The sequence below is a fragment of the Panonychus citri genome, unplaced genomic scaffold (assembly GCF_014898815.1).
Source record: "Panonychus citri isolate SS breed McGregor unplaced genomic scaffold, ASM1489881v1 Contig00096, whole genome shotgun sequence".
Lineage (NCBI taxonomy): Eukaryota > Metazoa > Arthropoda > Arachnida > Trombidiformes > Tetranychidae > Panonychus > Panonychus citri.
This window is the reverse complement of record NW_026515501.1, coordinates 531511-549984: the sequence shown is the minus strand read 5'-3', so window position 1 is coordinate 549984 and position 18474 is coordinate 531511. Positions and strand designations below refer to the sequence as shown.

At 29.4% G+C, this 18474-nt stretch overlaps 1 protein-coding gene across 2 annotated transcripts in view; it reads left to right on the top strand.

Moving 5' to 3' along the window:
• Nucleotides 1-18474, top strand: part of LOC128388194 (uncharacterized) — a 36869-nt gene that overhangs the window by 9033 nt on the left and 9362 nt on the right. Inside the window, exons 2-7 of one of the 2 annotated variants that reach the window (XM_053347568.1) lie at nt 1463-1666; nt 2939-3010; nt 5346-5487; nt 7385-7531; nt 7623-7863; nt 12222-13235. In XM_053347568.1, coding sequence (XP_053203543.1) covers nt 1463-1666; nt 2939-3010; nt 5346-5487; nt 7385-7531; nt 7623-7863; nt 12222-13235 — 1820 coding nt within the window. The remainder of the gene's footprint in view (nt 1-1462; nt 1667-2938; nt 3011-5345; nt 5488-7384; nt 7532-7622; nt 7864-12221; nt 13236-18474) is intronic. The other variant, XM_053347569.1, reaches the window with a different exon arrangement.

The window sequence follows — 18474 nt, the reverse complement described above, 5'->3', positions numbered from 1 at the left end:
TTGAATTGAACAAACGACATGACGAGAAAGATAAACTGATTACTTATCATGTAAAACATATTGAACAACAGCATGATAGAGCCTGAGATTCTGAAAAAGATGATGGAATGAGTTTTTTTTCCTGTAAAGAAATTAATTGCTGTGTAAACGGAGTTAATCATTTCAATAGATTTAATTGAAATTATATTTCATTAGCATCCATTGATTGTCAAAGCTCAATTTCATTTTCGCAATTGATTAAACTTAAACAATGAGAGACAGTAAATTATTCATACGCTGATATAACAATTGAAAAGATTAGATTGAAAAAGACAAAGACTCTTTCATGGTACTTGGAGTGATATTTTCCATAGAGATAAAATTTCATGATCATTTGAAAAGTTTCTGAACTTTTTTCTCTCATCTTGAAAACCTAAGCTCTTTTTTTTCAACGAAACCTTTTAATCCTTATCTTTATTAATTCATTCACTGGGATTAAAGTGAATCATTTTCAACAATTAAATGATGATTATCATGATCATCGTTACCATTATTCAGCTATGAACTTTTTGGTTTCTCTTTTTTTATTCATCAATTTTTGGAGGAACTGAAATTTCCTCATGATTATCCTTCCATCATTTAGAATCTAATTTTGATTGTAATCATCCTCATCATACAATTTGATTTATTCAGTTGATTTAATGTTTATCCAGTTGAACTTTTTTTCTGCTCCTCGTGTTATTAGTTGAATACATTAAATCAAATGATTATAATCAAATGTTACCGAGCAATGAACAAAAAAACACTGAATCAGATCAAGTGATGAATCAAGAATCAAATCAAATTGTAAATGCAAATCATTTTACACTCAACAATCAACAGATTGATTATCATCAATTGTATGTTTCTCATTGTTGTAAATTGTTATCAGAATTACTTTTGATTGTATTGTTCAATCATCGATAAATGTTTTCGCTGATGATTTTATTTCAGTTGATTCAAAAAAAAAGTAATCAAGCCAATAAATGATTAGTAAATTTATTGAAAAAAAAGTAGTTGACTTGCAATTAATTGATTGCTGATTGTAGTTGATTAAATATCTAATTAGTTGATGGTGTTTACTAAAGTTCATTCATGTTCAACATGAGATGATTAAAGAGGAACCATCCGATTCTGTATCATTACGATAGCATGAGAATTACCCTGAGGGCTTTCAGAATAATATATTCATCATATTTCAAACATTAACACTTTCCATATAATCATCATGATGTAATATTTGAACAACATATAAACACCATGAATCTAAATATGAGCTGGAATTGTTTGGGTTTACAAAATTCAGATTCGCTATATGATTAACAACTTTTCTATCCAATGAAAATTTTTCTATCCAAAATATATCATTTAGTTATTTATTTTTTTCTTTTTTATATTCGAAAAGAAAATTGGGTTCTCATTTTTATCATGCTCTATTTTTCAGATCTTCTATCATGTTCATAAGCACCTTGTCGATGGACTATATCCTCTGGCTGAGGAACTCAATCGATTACTTTTATCGACATCGATTCCGATATTAAGTCCAATGGATAAACTCGATGCTCTCGATTCCCTGAATTCAATTCTTAAAGCTAAGGTTCGAATAAAGTTGGACGAAGATGAAGATCGAGATCATCTATTTATCAAGGTATTTATAATATTAACATCTAAAAGAAAACTGAGAAATTGTCATTTCCATGATATTACAGAACTTTTATTCTCACTTAATTTTGAATATTCAGTTTAAATTGATTGTGCCTCAAGTGAAAAAAGTGTAACATTTGAATAAATTAGTTGATATTCTCGAGGAATTGAAGAAGAAAAATAAAATACTAGAACTTCTTAGAACTTTTCTTTTTTCGAACTCAATCAAACATTAATCTTCATTGACATTGAGTCTCATGAATGAATAATATCCCATAAAGAAATTGATAATAATTGAATTCATTCGAAGGAGATTCAATCGAATGAAAATTAAATCTACCTGAGATTCACCTTTACTCGTGAAAGGTTGAAAGATGCAAATAAATTGAGTTGATTTGATAAACTTTTCAAACTATTCACAATTGGATTAATTTCAATTCAGTTTATGATTGTTATTAAATAATGATTTTCAAATCCTTTTAGCTGATTATTATTATTATTATAAATGATACAGAATAATAAATAATATTGAATAAGATCCGTTATCATGGATGAAAACTATTCACAATTATTTTTTTCCCCAATCAATTGTTGATTGTTAATCAAGTTTTTTTTTCTAGGCACACACACAATCAGTTGATTGCTTGATTCTTTGATATTGACTAAAAGATCATGAGTTGATTATTTCAGCCTCAGGTGATTAAGGAAATTGAGTTTATCATGATCAAGATTAAATAAAAGATCAGGATAAAAATCGTAACTTTCAAATATAAACTTTTAGCATTTTAAATTCATTGATATGAGAAATGAAATGCTCATTATTTATCAGGTTTACTGTTATATCATCATGATTAGTAATTTATATTGATTCAATTGTAATGTTGAGACAAAATTAAAATGATTGATATAAGTTAAGTAGTCTCATGATCGTGCTGATGATTATATTGATTACGTTTAATTGAAAATTGATGAGATGTAATCATAATCACCGTTGACATTGTTAATTTAGGTGAGATCAATAGTTAATTAATCATAAATCTCATCAACCAATCAAATTATTATTAATAACAACAATTAATAAGAATGAGAAAAAAAAGTCAAATCATTGAACAGACTAAAGTTAATCCATTTGAATAGTAAACTGATCAAGTTACAACAAGTGATAATCAACTGATTGTTATTGTTTACCCACTCAAACTGTACAACAATTAAGTGAGAAAAAAAGTTCATTATCTAAATTGCAATTAACTAATTCAATTGTTTTCCAATTGATCAGTCACTCATTTCCAGTTCCGAGCAACTTTTGACCAAACTTCCATTAACTTTTACCATTGAGACGGAGAAAAATGTAAGTATTGAAGATTATCATGTACTATTGAATTCTAAATGTAAATCCGATGAAAAGTTCAGTTTCAATGGTCAATTATTTTCAAGAGAAAAAGACAATTCTTATTAAAAGATAAAAATCATTTTTCGGTGAAAGATCATGATAATAACGATAAATCATGGAACCCAAATGATAATCATCTGTTAAGGAAACTATTAATTCAGACAATATCCACCTTCTCAAGATTATTATCATCATCATCATCATTTACTTTGATCATCTTTCTTTATCTTCATTGAATCATCATCATCATCACCATCATTTTGTAGTCTTCTCAGTTTACCTGCTATTTTGGCTCTTTTTTCCCTTACCTTTTGATTTCTTATCATATGATATTCTTCATTATCATCTAAGTAACCATAGTAACCAGAATTTTTCTCATTCTATTTTTATCTTTACCTTTGGTTGAACATTAGCAAGAGGAACATATCAAAACAATTGGAAAGATTGAGCGAGAAGTTTAATTTATCATTGGAATCGGTTGTTTGTTTTCATTTGAAAATTTCATCTTAAAGACTAAAATCTCATTTATTTCATGATAGAAAATGATGATCAGCATCAACATGGTGATACAAAAAAACTTTAGCTTCAACTAAAAAGTTTTCACTTGTCCAAATGTTTTAAACATGTCACCTAATCATGTTATCATTCTGGTCTCATGATATCATATTATATAGTGAGAGTAAATGTTTATCAAAAGAGAGAAAGAGAGAGAGAAAATGATAACTTTTGTATCTTCATCTTTACCTGCAAAGTTACTCATGTAACTTCATGATAAGTTCAGAGATTTTCGTGAGATAAGGAAAAGAAAATATCTTCACTCTTTGTTCATTTTCTGTCGTCTCAAGTTCAACTGAATAGACAAGATGATATGAGACTTTTTCTCTTGTAAAATTTTTCTCTCTCTCTCTCTATTTCTTCATGATAACATCAGAACTTTTCTCCTCTTTATGATAACGTTGACATTTTGGACATGTTTTTGTCAACAAAAATATTGTTGTTTTTACAGTTATCTCTCTTTTACAAAGGTTCATACATCTTCAACTCTTCCACTCACAGCATTACCCCTTCTTTCATGCATTGTATAATATTTTATGAATCAGGGAAGGATGAAATTCTTGACCATCAATAGCTAATTTAAAGTTACATAAAGTCATCCTCTGGCTCGATTTTTTTATATATCATCTCAAAGATTCTTGCTAGAGATAGCTCAGAGATTATTAAGATAACATGATTAAATTATCGAGATATATCCAATCGAATCAAAATTTACTAATAGTTAAACAATGAGCCGAAACAAAAACTTTCGACCATTGAAACTTGCCAATTTCTCTTTATAACCATATCATGGTGATTGCGATTGAATTTAGATTCGTTTAGAAGCTTGAAATTGTGCTTTAATGATTTGAGAAAAAAAGATTTTGTGAGATTTTCAGGATAATAGAATGATCGGCAATGAACTTTGTAAATATACTCATGGGAGGATTGAATATTATTCAGAAGATAAATAATCATTTTGATGATAAGAAAATTATCGAAAAAATATATTATTTACCGATGAAAAAGAAAGAAAAAGTTCATGGTAGAAATGATGATTTCATCAGGGGAATTGAGTAGATAAATCATGAAACTGAGCAGATAAGTTGATCAGCATCGTCGTCATCATGAAGATAAAAGATGATCACTTCTCAAACACATTCAATCAACGGAGGCTAAAAAAATAACATGTTGGGTGGAATAAAACATTGAGAGAAAATATTATATATCGAAAGAAAATTCGAAAAGAAAAAAGTTCTGCTGAGAATGAGTCGAACAGGCAAAAAATTGAAGGAAAACAATCACTTTTCGACTTCGAAATGTTAGTGTCATGATCGAGTTTACTGAAGCTGAAAAACCCCTTAGGGTGTAAATATCGGAAGATTTTGCTCTCTCTCTCTCTCTCTCTCTCTTCGTGAATTTTACGATAAAATGATCCCGATAATGATTATCTTCATGATGATTAACTTATTCTGGAAAAATGAATTACTCTCTAATCAGAAAACAGGGTAAGAAACTGTTTTCCGAAACTAATCTGAACTTTTTCGAGTTAAAAGTTCTAACTATTCAAAAGTTATTCCAAAATAATTATTCTTCTAATCATCTTGAGTTATCATCCTGAATCATTATCATCACCTTAGGTCTCTGTATTACCTGATCTTATTTGTTTTTCTTGTTCATCTCTCACCTTTTTTTTTATCTTCCACTACTTTTGATGATTGTTACTCTTTTCTTATTCCAATTTTTCTTCTACCCTCAGGCTCTATTAACCATGAAATCTGCTGAAACTATATTCGGACTTAAAGCACTTTCAGAATCACTACTCAGAACTCTGATTGTTTTCTGTAACGATGGAACCATCCGTCGAATCAAATCTTTCAATTCGATCACCAAGAACATAGGTAAGTTAATCGCCTTATCCTAATCATCATTACAATTCATTTTCCACCTTATGATCTTTCTCATCCAATCTCAAGCCCCTTAATCTTCATCACCTCCAAATAGCTCCTCATCATCGTCTCTCTCATGCTTTTTACTATCATGTTGTATCTTTGGGTTAAGTTTCCTTTCCGCATCTTCCTCATCATCTTAAAAACTAATCTCTTACTTTGTGTTGATACTCACTGATAATCATTATTTACTTGGTGTATCAAATTTCAATTTGCAAATAATGATGAGTATTACTGTCAATTCTGTGATGATAATTTCATCTTCCTCTTTATTCACATTATCTTTGACCCTGTAAATGACAGTTTTCAGTTAGATCATGTTATCAACCATTATTATAACGGTAAAATCAATATAACAGATAATAAATGTATTCATAAAATGATAAAATTCAATGATGATGATGATGATGATGATAAGATAGAAAGAGAGAGAGAGAGTAAAAAAGTTGGAATCATTTTTTTTTCATCAATTTTAACATACTTTCTGTTCATACTTCAATAACATCCCATCATCATTACCAATTGTAATACAGAAAAACTAAGAACTTTTTTCAAATCACCGATAATCTGAATAATAGATTAGATGAGTTGAAGGAAATTCAGAATTCACCTTCATTTTATGTTCATCTTTTGTGATAAAAATAATATAAAATCTGGTGATGGTAATGACGATCATCATGATTGAGTTATCAAAGCTTTTATCAAGTTACTAGATGAGATTATTGCTAACCAAATCGATGGAAAGAAAAAGTTTTTCCTCTTCTTTTGTTAATTTTTCTCACTATTACTTGTTTAATCTGATGTAGATTTGATTTGAAATGTTCACTGATCAAATGAATTTCAGTTGAGTTTATCAATGAAATTTCAATGAAATCAATGAATCGATTTCATGAAGATGCTAAACAACAATATTGACAAAAGCTCATGAAAAGATTGATAGATTCAAGTTGATATAAAAGGTGATTCGGTTTTTTTTTTCTGAAAGGGGAAAACTTTTCTACTATTATTCATGATGGTTCTATGGAGTCTGAATTGATTCATTGGCTTTTGACAGATTATGAGTTACACAAGTTGATTGGCAATCAATTGAATTCCACCATGAACATTGAATAGTTAATTGATTCCACTTAGGGATGAAGCTAAAGTCACTCCCATTCAATGTGAAAGTTTTTTTTTCTGTATCAGGTAAAAATTACCTGATGATGTGGTTCCTCATCATGTTTACTTTTTCTTTGTCACTCTAGAATATCAGAGATTGTAAGATAAATTTAGGGAGATAGAGATGATGCTGGAAAACTTTCTGCATCATTATCATCATCATCTTTTTCTTGCTCATCCCCATCATCTTCATCATCTTCTTATAGACTGACAGGGAAGGTCCATTAAGCAATAAATCCTTGTTAACTTCTTAGGAAGGTGAATCTTAGCTCGAAAGGTAAAGTAATTTCAGGATAGAAACTCTGAAAACCTCCTCAAGAGATATGAAGAGAGAGAGAGAGAGAGAGAGAGAGAAATAAAATTCCCATCCCCATGAAATCACCATCAGAATATCATGGAGGAAAAGTATACACTTGAGATAGTAAACTGAACGAGAATGAGTCATGATGATTGAGAATCAACTTAATTCAAAATGAAAAGTTCATGATGATTGATTGAACTTTCGGAAAATTTACTCCAAATGAATCTGATCAGTCTTTTTCTACCTAAAGATATTGACGGTACAAGTTTTCAATTCGAAACTCTAAAATTTTTTCCCATACCAGTTCGAAATTTTTTTCGAAACAAAAAAACTTTCAATCGTCTTTTACCTTATCATGATATTATCTTTATTCCTCTGATTCTTTCATAGCTATAACATTAACCCACATCACTCCCTTTGGTGATCGCATTTCCTTATTACATTCAGAATTAAATTCTGACTCAATTGAGATGGAATCAGATAAACAGAATAATTCTGAACACCCAAATAGACCCAAAGCTCATATTTTTCTAGACGGTAAGATAACTAATTAATCAAACGATTAAATTGATTGTTTCAATATCTCAGTATTTTCCATGATGATTGATCATTCATTTTACTTTGACAGATTTACGACGATATGGAATTGGTATATCAGAGATTTGCCTTCATTTAATTGGAAATGATTTTAATACCGATACAATTAATTTAATCAGTGATTTAATTGTGATCTCAGTGGTTCCTCCAATTTCAATTGAAGCCAATTTTGAGCGGATACCTCAAGTTGAGATTGATTTTAATCTTACACCAAGTGAATTAAGATTAGCAAGTGATAATTTAATCTGTGGGAAAATTAAATCACCAAGAGAGTAAGTAATCAATTACTTAATCATGTTGCAAAGATTAAAATTTATGACAATTAATTGTCATTATCAAGCTGATGACAAAACCAATTGAGTAAAAAATGAGGTTGAAAGGTTTACTGATTGAAATCAGTGAATTGTTGATCGTTGAAACAATTAAGAGTTTAAATATAATCAAAGATAAATTATCGTAACATTTCAACGTTGATGATTATTGCTGTTAATGACCATGATATTGAACTGATTACAATTAATTAATGGACAGTAATTAAATAAGATCAGATTATCGATGATTTGAAAAGTTATTGAAAAACTTTTCTGACCATTAAAAAAATCTCATTAATGATATTTGTTTACAATTCAATCTCAATTGAAATCTAATCTCGAGTTCAACTGAACTTTGAAAATTTAATTTCCAATTTTGGAATTATTTTTCCATTCAGAATTTATCGATTCTGAAAATTTCTTCAATGAATTCACAAAACGATATAAATAGAATGTTACATTTACTCAGAAACGTATGAATTCCGTATCATGGGAATTGAATCATGAGTGGAAATGGAAGCTCAATGAGCTATCAGATTATTTTGAATTAGAAAAGTGGAGAAAAAAAAATTCAATGGAAAGAAAAACGAGAAAATGAACTTTTTATTTCTTCTAATATCGAATCAATTTCTCGAATTTGTGATTCATTTATTGACCAGGATTCTGATAATGATAATACTTTTTGAGAGGAGCATCATCATGATGATATTTAATGTGAGACAAGTTGTTTGGGTTAATAATCGTGTTCCATTGGAAATGAGAATTATTCTATTTTTCTCTTGGAACATTTTTCCCTTTAATCTATTCTTTTGCTTTTTGTCTTGAACGATAATTTAATTTCAACAGATCGATTCCAAACTCGAATCCTTTAGATGATTGTTCAACCTTCAATTTTCAACTTGGATTCCTATTCCTCCCTTTTATCCAGTCAATTGCTTACCATGATAACTCCCATTTCTCCTCCTTCCAGTAATCACCTTGCTCCTTTTATATTGTCTTCGAATACAAATATTATCATCTGAAAAAAAAAGAAGCAAAAAGTTCTGAGCCTTGAGAAAAATTTCAATTTGTAGACAGTTCGAAGGGAAGAAATTTTTTTATTTTCTTCTTATCGAAAATTCTTAGTATATCAGAATTCAAAATCATCATGGATATCATGTTCAGCTCTCCCTCTCTCTCTCTCTCCCTGCCTGATTTTAAACAATCTGAACTCTGATAAACATTTCTGATGACCTTTATCATGTAAGGTTATCTTTCATCTCTGATGAACTTTTTATTATGATGAGATAGCAACGATCAATGTGGTTAGACAATTGATAAACCATTTTGTTGGTGTATAATTTCATGATTACTGAGTTTTATTTTAAAAAAAGTTCAGAATGAGATTCATGATAAATTGAATTTTTATACCCACACACACATACAAATAAAACATTTCAAATCTACAGAAAAAAAAATCTCATGAACATGATAAAAAATTCAGAGCGCAAAAATCATTATGATTTCTATTATCATCATCATTTCATCAAAATAAATTAATATCAATCATTTAATCACGAGAAGAATCATCATGAAAGAGATTTAAAAAAAGGTTCTGAATTCTTATTCTCATTTTTTTTGTTCTTCTCGATACTTTTGTATTTAACCAGAACTTTCAGTCTAAATGTTGAGGGAGAAAAGTTTCACTTTGATTTGGAAAGAAATCTCCAAAAATTCTGGATATATTACATGATGAATTCTGATGTTGATGGTGAAGAAAAAAATAGTAAAATATTTGAAAAATTTTTCTTTCAATTTTCAACCAAGAATAAAAGTTTCTTTCATCGAGTTACTCATTCACCAGCATGAGTTTTTTTCCCTTCTCTCCGAGTAAAATGTTAACAATGGCGGCGAAATATCAATTTAAAGTTTTATTATCAATGGAGCTGATGATCAAGGGTAAATATCAAGAATTTAAAGTTCCTAGAATCCTGAACAAGATTCTATGGGTGTTAATAATAATGGTACATGAAGGTGGGTGTAAATGTTGGAAGAAGGTGAAAAGAATTTTCTTTTTTCTCTTCCACATCTTCCATCATTTTCATCGTAACTTATGATTCAACACAATAAATGTCACATCGAAATACTCAATAACCTATAGCATATTATCGTCAATTATTATCATGATTATCATGTGAATTTGTTGAATACTTTTCCTTTCAGAATCTTTTCAATGTTGTTCATACATATTTGAAATCACGAACCAATGAAATAACATCTTTAGTTTTTTATTCAATTTTCTGACTGAACAAAACATGATTGAACTGACCACTGATAATTGTCATCTAAAAGATAAAAGATCAAGACCTCGAAACTTACTCTTTCACCAATGACCTAAATGATCTTGATGTTTCAATGTGATAATTGAGTATCGCTCAAGCTCATACCGCTCAAGTCTCGAGTCTCTGGGACTTATTGTTGCTAAAAATCACAAAAAAATCGGTAAAAAAGCTGAATGATAGCCCTGTATGTTTATTATGTTCAAGGATTCATTAAATGAATACAGATTAACAGAGGAAAAATCTATGCATAAACAGGAATACATCTTATGTATAATAATAAGATTCATACACGAAAACTCATTGGGAATTATATAATTTTCCCTTAGAAGGTAAAAAGAAAGACAGAATTACGAATAAGTAGAAAAAAGTTCCTAACTTATTCTCAGTTGATGAGGTAAAAGTGGTGATTCTGAGACTGGAAGAGATTCAAGTAGATATACCATGGAGTATAATTGTATCTGGAAGTGAAAATGCTGAAAGGTAATATTATCACGTTTTTCTGAACAAGTTGAATACATGGAAACATCTTGATAATGATTCTGATAACATGGAACTGATTAAAAGAAGGAAAAATGATTCCAATCAATTACAAACTCTGTGACTTATTCAGCCATTGATAAGAATCAATTTGACTATCAATTGATTTCCTTGATTTTAGTGTAAATATTATTATATCATCCAAATTGGAAATTAACCAAATAAATAAACATGAACGGAAAGAAGGTCAATTCAATTGAAAGTTTCAGAACTTTTTCTCTTTCTCTTATTCTACTTCATGATGAAGCATAATAATCAATTGATGGAAAGTCAATTCAACACTAATTCTGCTAATTAGATAACTTATAGATATAAATAGAAACAGATATGTAAATGTATTGTAAATGTTTCAGGGTAAAGTTCAGATAAGATCTGATTACGATTATTTCATTTCTGTTATTATTTCTCAGCATTTTAGATGTCCGGTTATTTGATTAAATGGACAATCGATTAGCATATCTAATGTTATTTTCTTGGACTTCAGGACTCAGCTGATTTCCATTGATTTACTTCATTGTGACTTATCGTGTCCATCATGATGTTTAAATGGTGACGAGTGTTGGTCAACCTTTTTTTTTGCTATTTTTTGGTAATGATGACGGACAGTAAGTTAGGATGTTTATAAATGTGGACAAATGTATTACATGGTAAAAGAAACATTGATAAATTTTTCTCATTCAATGAACATGAGAAATGAATTGAAAAGGAAACTTGATGTAACCATATTCATGAATAAAATGGTAGTCATTTCTCATGGTAAAAGTATGATATTATTACTCTTATTATCAGCATGATAAATATTACATTTCATGAGTTGATTCAAGTTTCGTCATGGAATCTAAATCATTCATGATACAATTCCTGAAAATGTTTCTTTTTTCCCTTAACTTCATATGCTGGCTCTCTTAATGATGACCAAATATTGCATATAAGTTATTTTACCTTGGTCATTATTTGGTCCATTCGAGTGAATCTTATAAGTTCAATTTCAATTTTCGCCAAGAAAATATAACCAATAGTTAATTGATTTGCTCATTACCATGAATCTGACTGAAGATTGGATGAATTTACAAAGTGAAAACTGTCACCATGAAATGGACATAAAACCTTATCAGTTGAACTTTCAATTTATCTGGTAATATAATATGAAAACGGTAAATCTCATGAATTCAATAGAGATGATCATATGAACTTTCAATATTGAATAGAACTTTTTTTTCCTCGAATTGATTCAACAGTTAACATTATAATCATCGCTGGTTAAAAATAGGTTGAACTTTTATAATGAGTTGATGGTGTATATTCAATGGTTTTGTCATTTACTTTTGTACCATGGAAATAATTTCATGGTATTCCATTCATTTAATAGAGAAAATCAAAATTAATACAAAGTTTTCTTTTCTTCTTTTATGATTATTGTCATATAATAATTATTGCGATAAACAAAAAACCAATACACAGACTTTGGAGTCAAAGGGAATGTCAAATTATTTATCGAAATTCAAGTTTCATTAGATGTTCCTGTTCAGAACTTGGTGTTTTCGGAATAATCCATGTAAAAAGTTCAACCTTCCAGCAACATTCATATAATCACCATCACAGTCAATGTCATTTTAATCCGCTTACTCTTTACTTTTCCTCTGGTCTAAGTTTAATACTTATCCTAATTACCATGGTTGGACAGATGAGCACCATGATAAAATGTCAGAATCATTGGAAATCATGTTACATTTTACTTAATCTTTTAACAAGTTTAGCACTAATTGAAATTATATTCCTATTCGGTGGTCCTATTCATTCATCATCATTTTCATATCAACAACTATTGCCTTCATCATCATCATCATTATCATCAGGTTCACATATAAGTTCACCTCAATTCTGGACATCATGTAAAGTGATTTCAATGATTCTTCATTATTTACATCTTGTAGCGGCATTTACAATGTTATCTTATTCAATTTATCTTTTCAAGAAACTTTGGCGTTACCATGAAGATATTATCATGATAACCGATGTTAATAACAATAGTGAATCATCATCATGCTATTCAGATACCATTGGGTCAACAATATTACCAATTACAGTGACCACATCCAATAATAACAATAGCAACAATAGTCAACAACAGTTAAGTGAGTCTATTCAATCAACTAATCACAATCAATATTATCAGACTCGACAACAACAACAACAACAACAACAAACTATTCAGCGATCACAAAGCCTCTCAGCATCATCTTCATATTCATCTTTTCCTTATTCATTTTCATCCTCATCTTCATCTTCCTCTACAACACCAGCAACCACTGATTCGTATGAAAATGCCTTAATCACTTGGAATCAGCCCAATCTTCATAAAGAACCAGAATCACGTCAAATTGTCCATCTACTTTTATTCACTTGGGCTGGACCTTTACTTTGTGTTGTTACATCAAACATCATCAACCCTCTTGGATATGAAACCAAAAGATAGTAAGTTTATCATGAAAATTTCAACTCCAATATCCAGATAACAAAAAAAAATATCAATTCCTTGAAATGCAAAATCAAATGACAAGTTAAATGTCAAATAAAATGTATGCAAACATAACAAACTTCATAATAGTCGAAAGTTTTACATGACAATCATTACGATTTTGTCTGTGTGTATGGAAGTGTCAATCTAGTCTGTTTTCATTTCAATGTTTTCAGTCATTTCAGGGTAAAAATGAATCATGTTAGGTGTTAATAAATATACGAGTTCGACTTCAATATGAGCAATGAATTGAATTTATTTTCTTTTCGTTGGAAAAAAACAAACCTCAGTAGATAGTTTTTACTTTTTCTTCCTCCATGTAAAGACTGAGATTTTTTCTTTACCTCTCCCATTGGAATTGCCTGGGATTTTCGGTGAAAAAATGATTGTCCATCATTGAACTTGGAGTTTAGTTAAAGAATCACAAAATGATCAGTAACGGTAATTGGATGAATATCCAAATCATGTTGAAGATAAATCTAGTCCATTCCATCGTATTGTTTATACACCGATCATGGTGAAGCCTTGAAACTTTCTTGTAGTTGATTGATTGTTCAAACTGTAGTTTAACTTTTCTGATATATTACAAATGTAATTAGATTAAATTGTCAACTATAAATTTACCTCAATTGATTCAAAAGTGAGCGACTTGAATTACTATGAAAAGGGATTTTCAATACAAGAAGAAAAATGTAATTCCAATGATAATGAAAAATAACATATAACATTTGAAGTATTAATAGGAAAACATGAGGATGAAGAAGACAAAAAGTGCATTACAATTGATGGTCAATTTGAAAGGAATAGAAAATGGATTTATCTTCATCTTTAAAGAAAAACCATTGATAATATTGGAAGTGTTTTCGCTTTCATTTAATTCTTTGTCCTTTTCCTCTCTCTCTCGTTCACCTTATCTTCATCTCTTTTTCATCATCTTATTTCTTGAGGTTATCATGATGATAGAAATAAAATAAACCGGAACTCAATCAAAGAATCAAATTATAGATCGAACAGAACTGTTTCTTCAGAAAGAAAAAAAATTCTAACGGTAAAAAATGTAACATATGAGAAGACGTAAGAGATGAAGACGATTAAGATATGAAGATTAAAACAGAGAATTAAATCTCTCTCTCTCTCTCTCTCTCTGACCTTCGTCTTCATCCTTACAAAGCCTTTTATTTAGTTGATGATTTTCCTCTTCTACTCCTTCCACTCCTTCATCTTCTCACACTGACCCACCCTCTCCTCTTCATGATGCATCCTCATCTTCACATCTTTTACAATTTTATCAACCCAGTTTATCATCTGATTCAACTAATAGACAATAGTTAGAGTCACTTTCCTTGATTCCTTTGATAAACTTGTCCAAATTGAGACATTTTATCGGTCCACTGATTGTCCACTTTTTGTCCATCATAATCATCATCATCTAACATCATCATAAATACATAAGATTTTTTTTTCTTATTTTTGTTTCTCCCTGAAAACAAAATTTCACAAGATAAACATGGTGATGATGATGATAAATCATATTCCTTATCCTTTATCATAATAATAATAATCTTGACAATATAATGTCCAACTCTAGCAGTGGACAATATGAAGATGTTTGAACATGAAACGTGTTCTTATTATCATTTCAATTGGGTTCACCATATTTCATGAGCATTTTCATGAGAAAATATTATCATGATTATTGAACTAATCTATTAAGTTTATCCAAGTAGAAATAAATTTTATCTCAACAATGAGAAAAACTTTTTCAAAAAAGTAACATTTACATTCAATTGTGTCACAGGTAATAAAAGTGTAACAATTTACAAATTGTTACATGATAATGAATTGCAATCAACTACAAATCCTAATATCAACACTTGATAATATTTATAGATATACAATTAAATTGTTGCTTATTCAATAGTTTTGATTGTTAATGATCATCATTAATAATGGTAAATTCATCAGTAAATTTAGCTCATTGTTTGGGGAAAAAAACTCAAGTTTCACTTGAAACTTTTTCGCTCTGAGTTTTCAGATTTTCTCATTAGCATTTAGTAAGCAATTTACAGGGGGGAATTAAGAAAATGAACATAATTAAAGTGAATAATGATAATTCAAGAGCTTTTTCTTATGTGATCTGAATTGAGAATTGATGAGGAAACCCCATTGGAAAGCTAGAATTCCAGATGAGAAAAGTTCATTAAGAAAGTTACTAAAGATTCAGTTTTGTTGAGCTTTTTATCAACCGTTTAGGTAAATGGATAATTGTATTCATGATATTCAGTGACCATTATCATGTACAATTATTCAGCGATTGAAGCTTTGCCATTAATTTATTATGAGTTTATCTTCATCGATCTATCTGGTTATTAGATGGTTCATACTTGAAGCGTTCATTTTCATGGTCAGTTGAGTTCATCATGAAGATAAGGAAACGTGAATCTGATTCATTTTCATCGATTTAACTTATTGATGATATGATGGCAAAAATCACTTCCACCTCGAATAAGATGATTCCTGTCCATGATTTTCCAGAATCAGAGTTAGAATCTCGATAAAGTTCACTCTGAATTCCTCCATGAGGCTGAATAAAATGATTGGATGATGAACTTTCCATGAAACTTTCCTCTCTCCTCTTGTAACAATTTCCGTTTCTCGGTATTCAGTCTAATCCAAATCTTTCATTTTCATCATTATCGTTTTCTTGATTCAATCAAAAATCAAGAGTTTCACTCAGAATTGATCTAAATTATGAATACTCAAAGTTAGAATTTGAATAATCACATCATTTGAAAATTTTCTATTCTATTTTCATTTCTCACCTGTTTCCTTTCCGTTTCCTGTTTCATTCTATTTTCAATCATTTTTTTCCATCTTTTCTATTCAAATTTTTTCCACCATTAAATCTGCAGCCTTATTGTGATAATTATATATTCTTTCACATACTAACCGAACGATGATCTCATTATCTTTCCACTATGAATCAACATCATGCATATTAAATCTCGATAAAGTTCTGGTGGATTGTGAATAACAGGGTAGGTGATTGTTTGATATTCCAGAAGAAAATATTCCCTCCATTTGGCAACATTGTTACATCACAATAACAAGAATATGGATTATATTGAATAGAAGAGAAATTTTCATAAAATTTGAAAGTTTACATGATAAGAATTCTGATAATGTCAATAATCCATGTTTAGCTTTCTAGATGTTCATCTAATTGATTTAGAATTTAAATGTCAATATAGTCGGAAGAAAATTTGAGTTCATGGGAAATTGACGGAAAAATCTTGGAATCGAATCACATATTTCTTTGGAAGAAGATTGTTCAATACCAGAACTTTATTCTCATCTTCACTTCATGATCAATCGAATTGAGATGAACTTTCATGGAAATGATTCATAATTCTCTTTATTTGAATTGAGTCAAGTCCAGAAAGAGTTTCATTAATAATGAAAAGAGAATTTCTCAGAATTTTCATAATAAATATACCGATGTTTGAACAATTCCATGTCAATGACATGATGTTTATCATGAAAGAATTATAATTCAAAAGTTGACATTGAAATGTTGATAACTTATTAATATTTACAGTTTTTTACGATTTCATTGAAAGTTTTGTATTAAAATTTCAGGTACAGAAGAAAATTTCATCACCATGGTTGAATCTCTCCCAGAGAACTTGAAATCTACATGTAAAAATATGTAAATCAGTTGAAATTTTCATGTGTATCTGATCATGGGAGTGATGATTGTGGTAAAGGTGACGACAAGTCAACAGACTTTGAAATTTTAATTGTATAATAATAATAATAATCAGATAAAATAATTATTTACTATATGATAGTAATCAATTTCAATCGATGAAAGTTTATCCCCTAAGATTCATGATCAGAATTGATTACCTTTCATGATAATCATCCTGATGTTATAAATACATATTTAAATACATTATCACATGATTAACAGAGCTGAACCTTTTGATTGAAACAGAATCAACATCAGAATCCTGACTGATTAAATTGATTGGTTGAAAAATGTAGAGTGAGAAAGGTATTAATAAATTAACTGAAAATTGATTCATGAGACTTGAAAGTGACAAAACATGATTATGATTATGACGATGATGCTGATGAACATAATTACCTTTGAAAATTTTGAGTCTCACCGGAGGACTGAGTTCAATTGGAATAGATTATTGTTCATTGGGATGAGGTGTGAGAATCATGAATCTATCCACCCCAATTTCAGTGTCAAGTTAAGTTAATTTAGCTGATTAATGTTATTTAAATTCAATTTAAATATGATTAAACTCAATGTCAAGCAACACCTTTTTCATTCAGGTTATCCTGTCAAAATCAATCATGAGGATATCCAGAGACTCACTGACATTTGATATTTCTGGATAATTATTCAAATAATGAATGATAATCATGGGCTTGTGATGAATTTCAGTTTTATTCAATTTTCTGAATATTTTGGAAAAAATTTACGACAGGACAAAGTTCTGACACATGGGAGAATTCAATAGTTATGAACTATCATGAGCCTATTGGAAATTATTTCGGTTTTTCTCATCTCGAGGAAATTGAGTATGAACCTTTTTTTCCTGTTTCTATTTCAAAAGGAAATTAATTTGTTTCAATTGATAATTTTCACTCAGTTCAGAATGATCATCATGAATCATTGATGTATTTTCCTGGATTTCATAAGTTTGCAGGGAAAGATGAAGATGGATACTCATTTGGAATCATTGATTGATTATCTATTCTGAGTTAGAATTGAAATAATTGTCAAAATGATGATTTTTGATGTTACCTTTACAAATTGATAAATTGTTTTTTCCACTTAAACTGAAACTTTCTAATGACTGGAATACATGTTATGTTGATTATCATGATGATTCTCACCATGAAAGAGTAACAACTTCAAATGATCAAATGACCTGAACAATAACCGAAACATTAATTTCCCTTTTTTTGAGTTGTAAATAATCACACTGATAATCTGATTCTGAATGAAAAGATAATGGGTAAAGGTAGGAAAACTTTTCATGGTAAAAAAAAGTTTGAACTTTCCATGAAAATGAAAAATGATGTTGATGGAAACGATGATAAGGTGATGGAGGTGGTGGTGGGAATTAAGATCCAAGGTGGATTAAGATTAATGATTCATTGATGATGGTATATTAT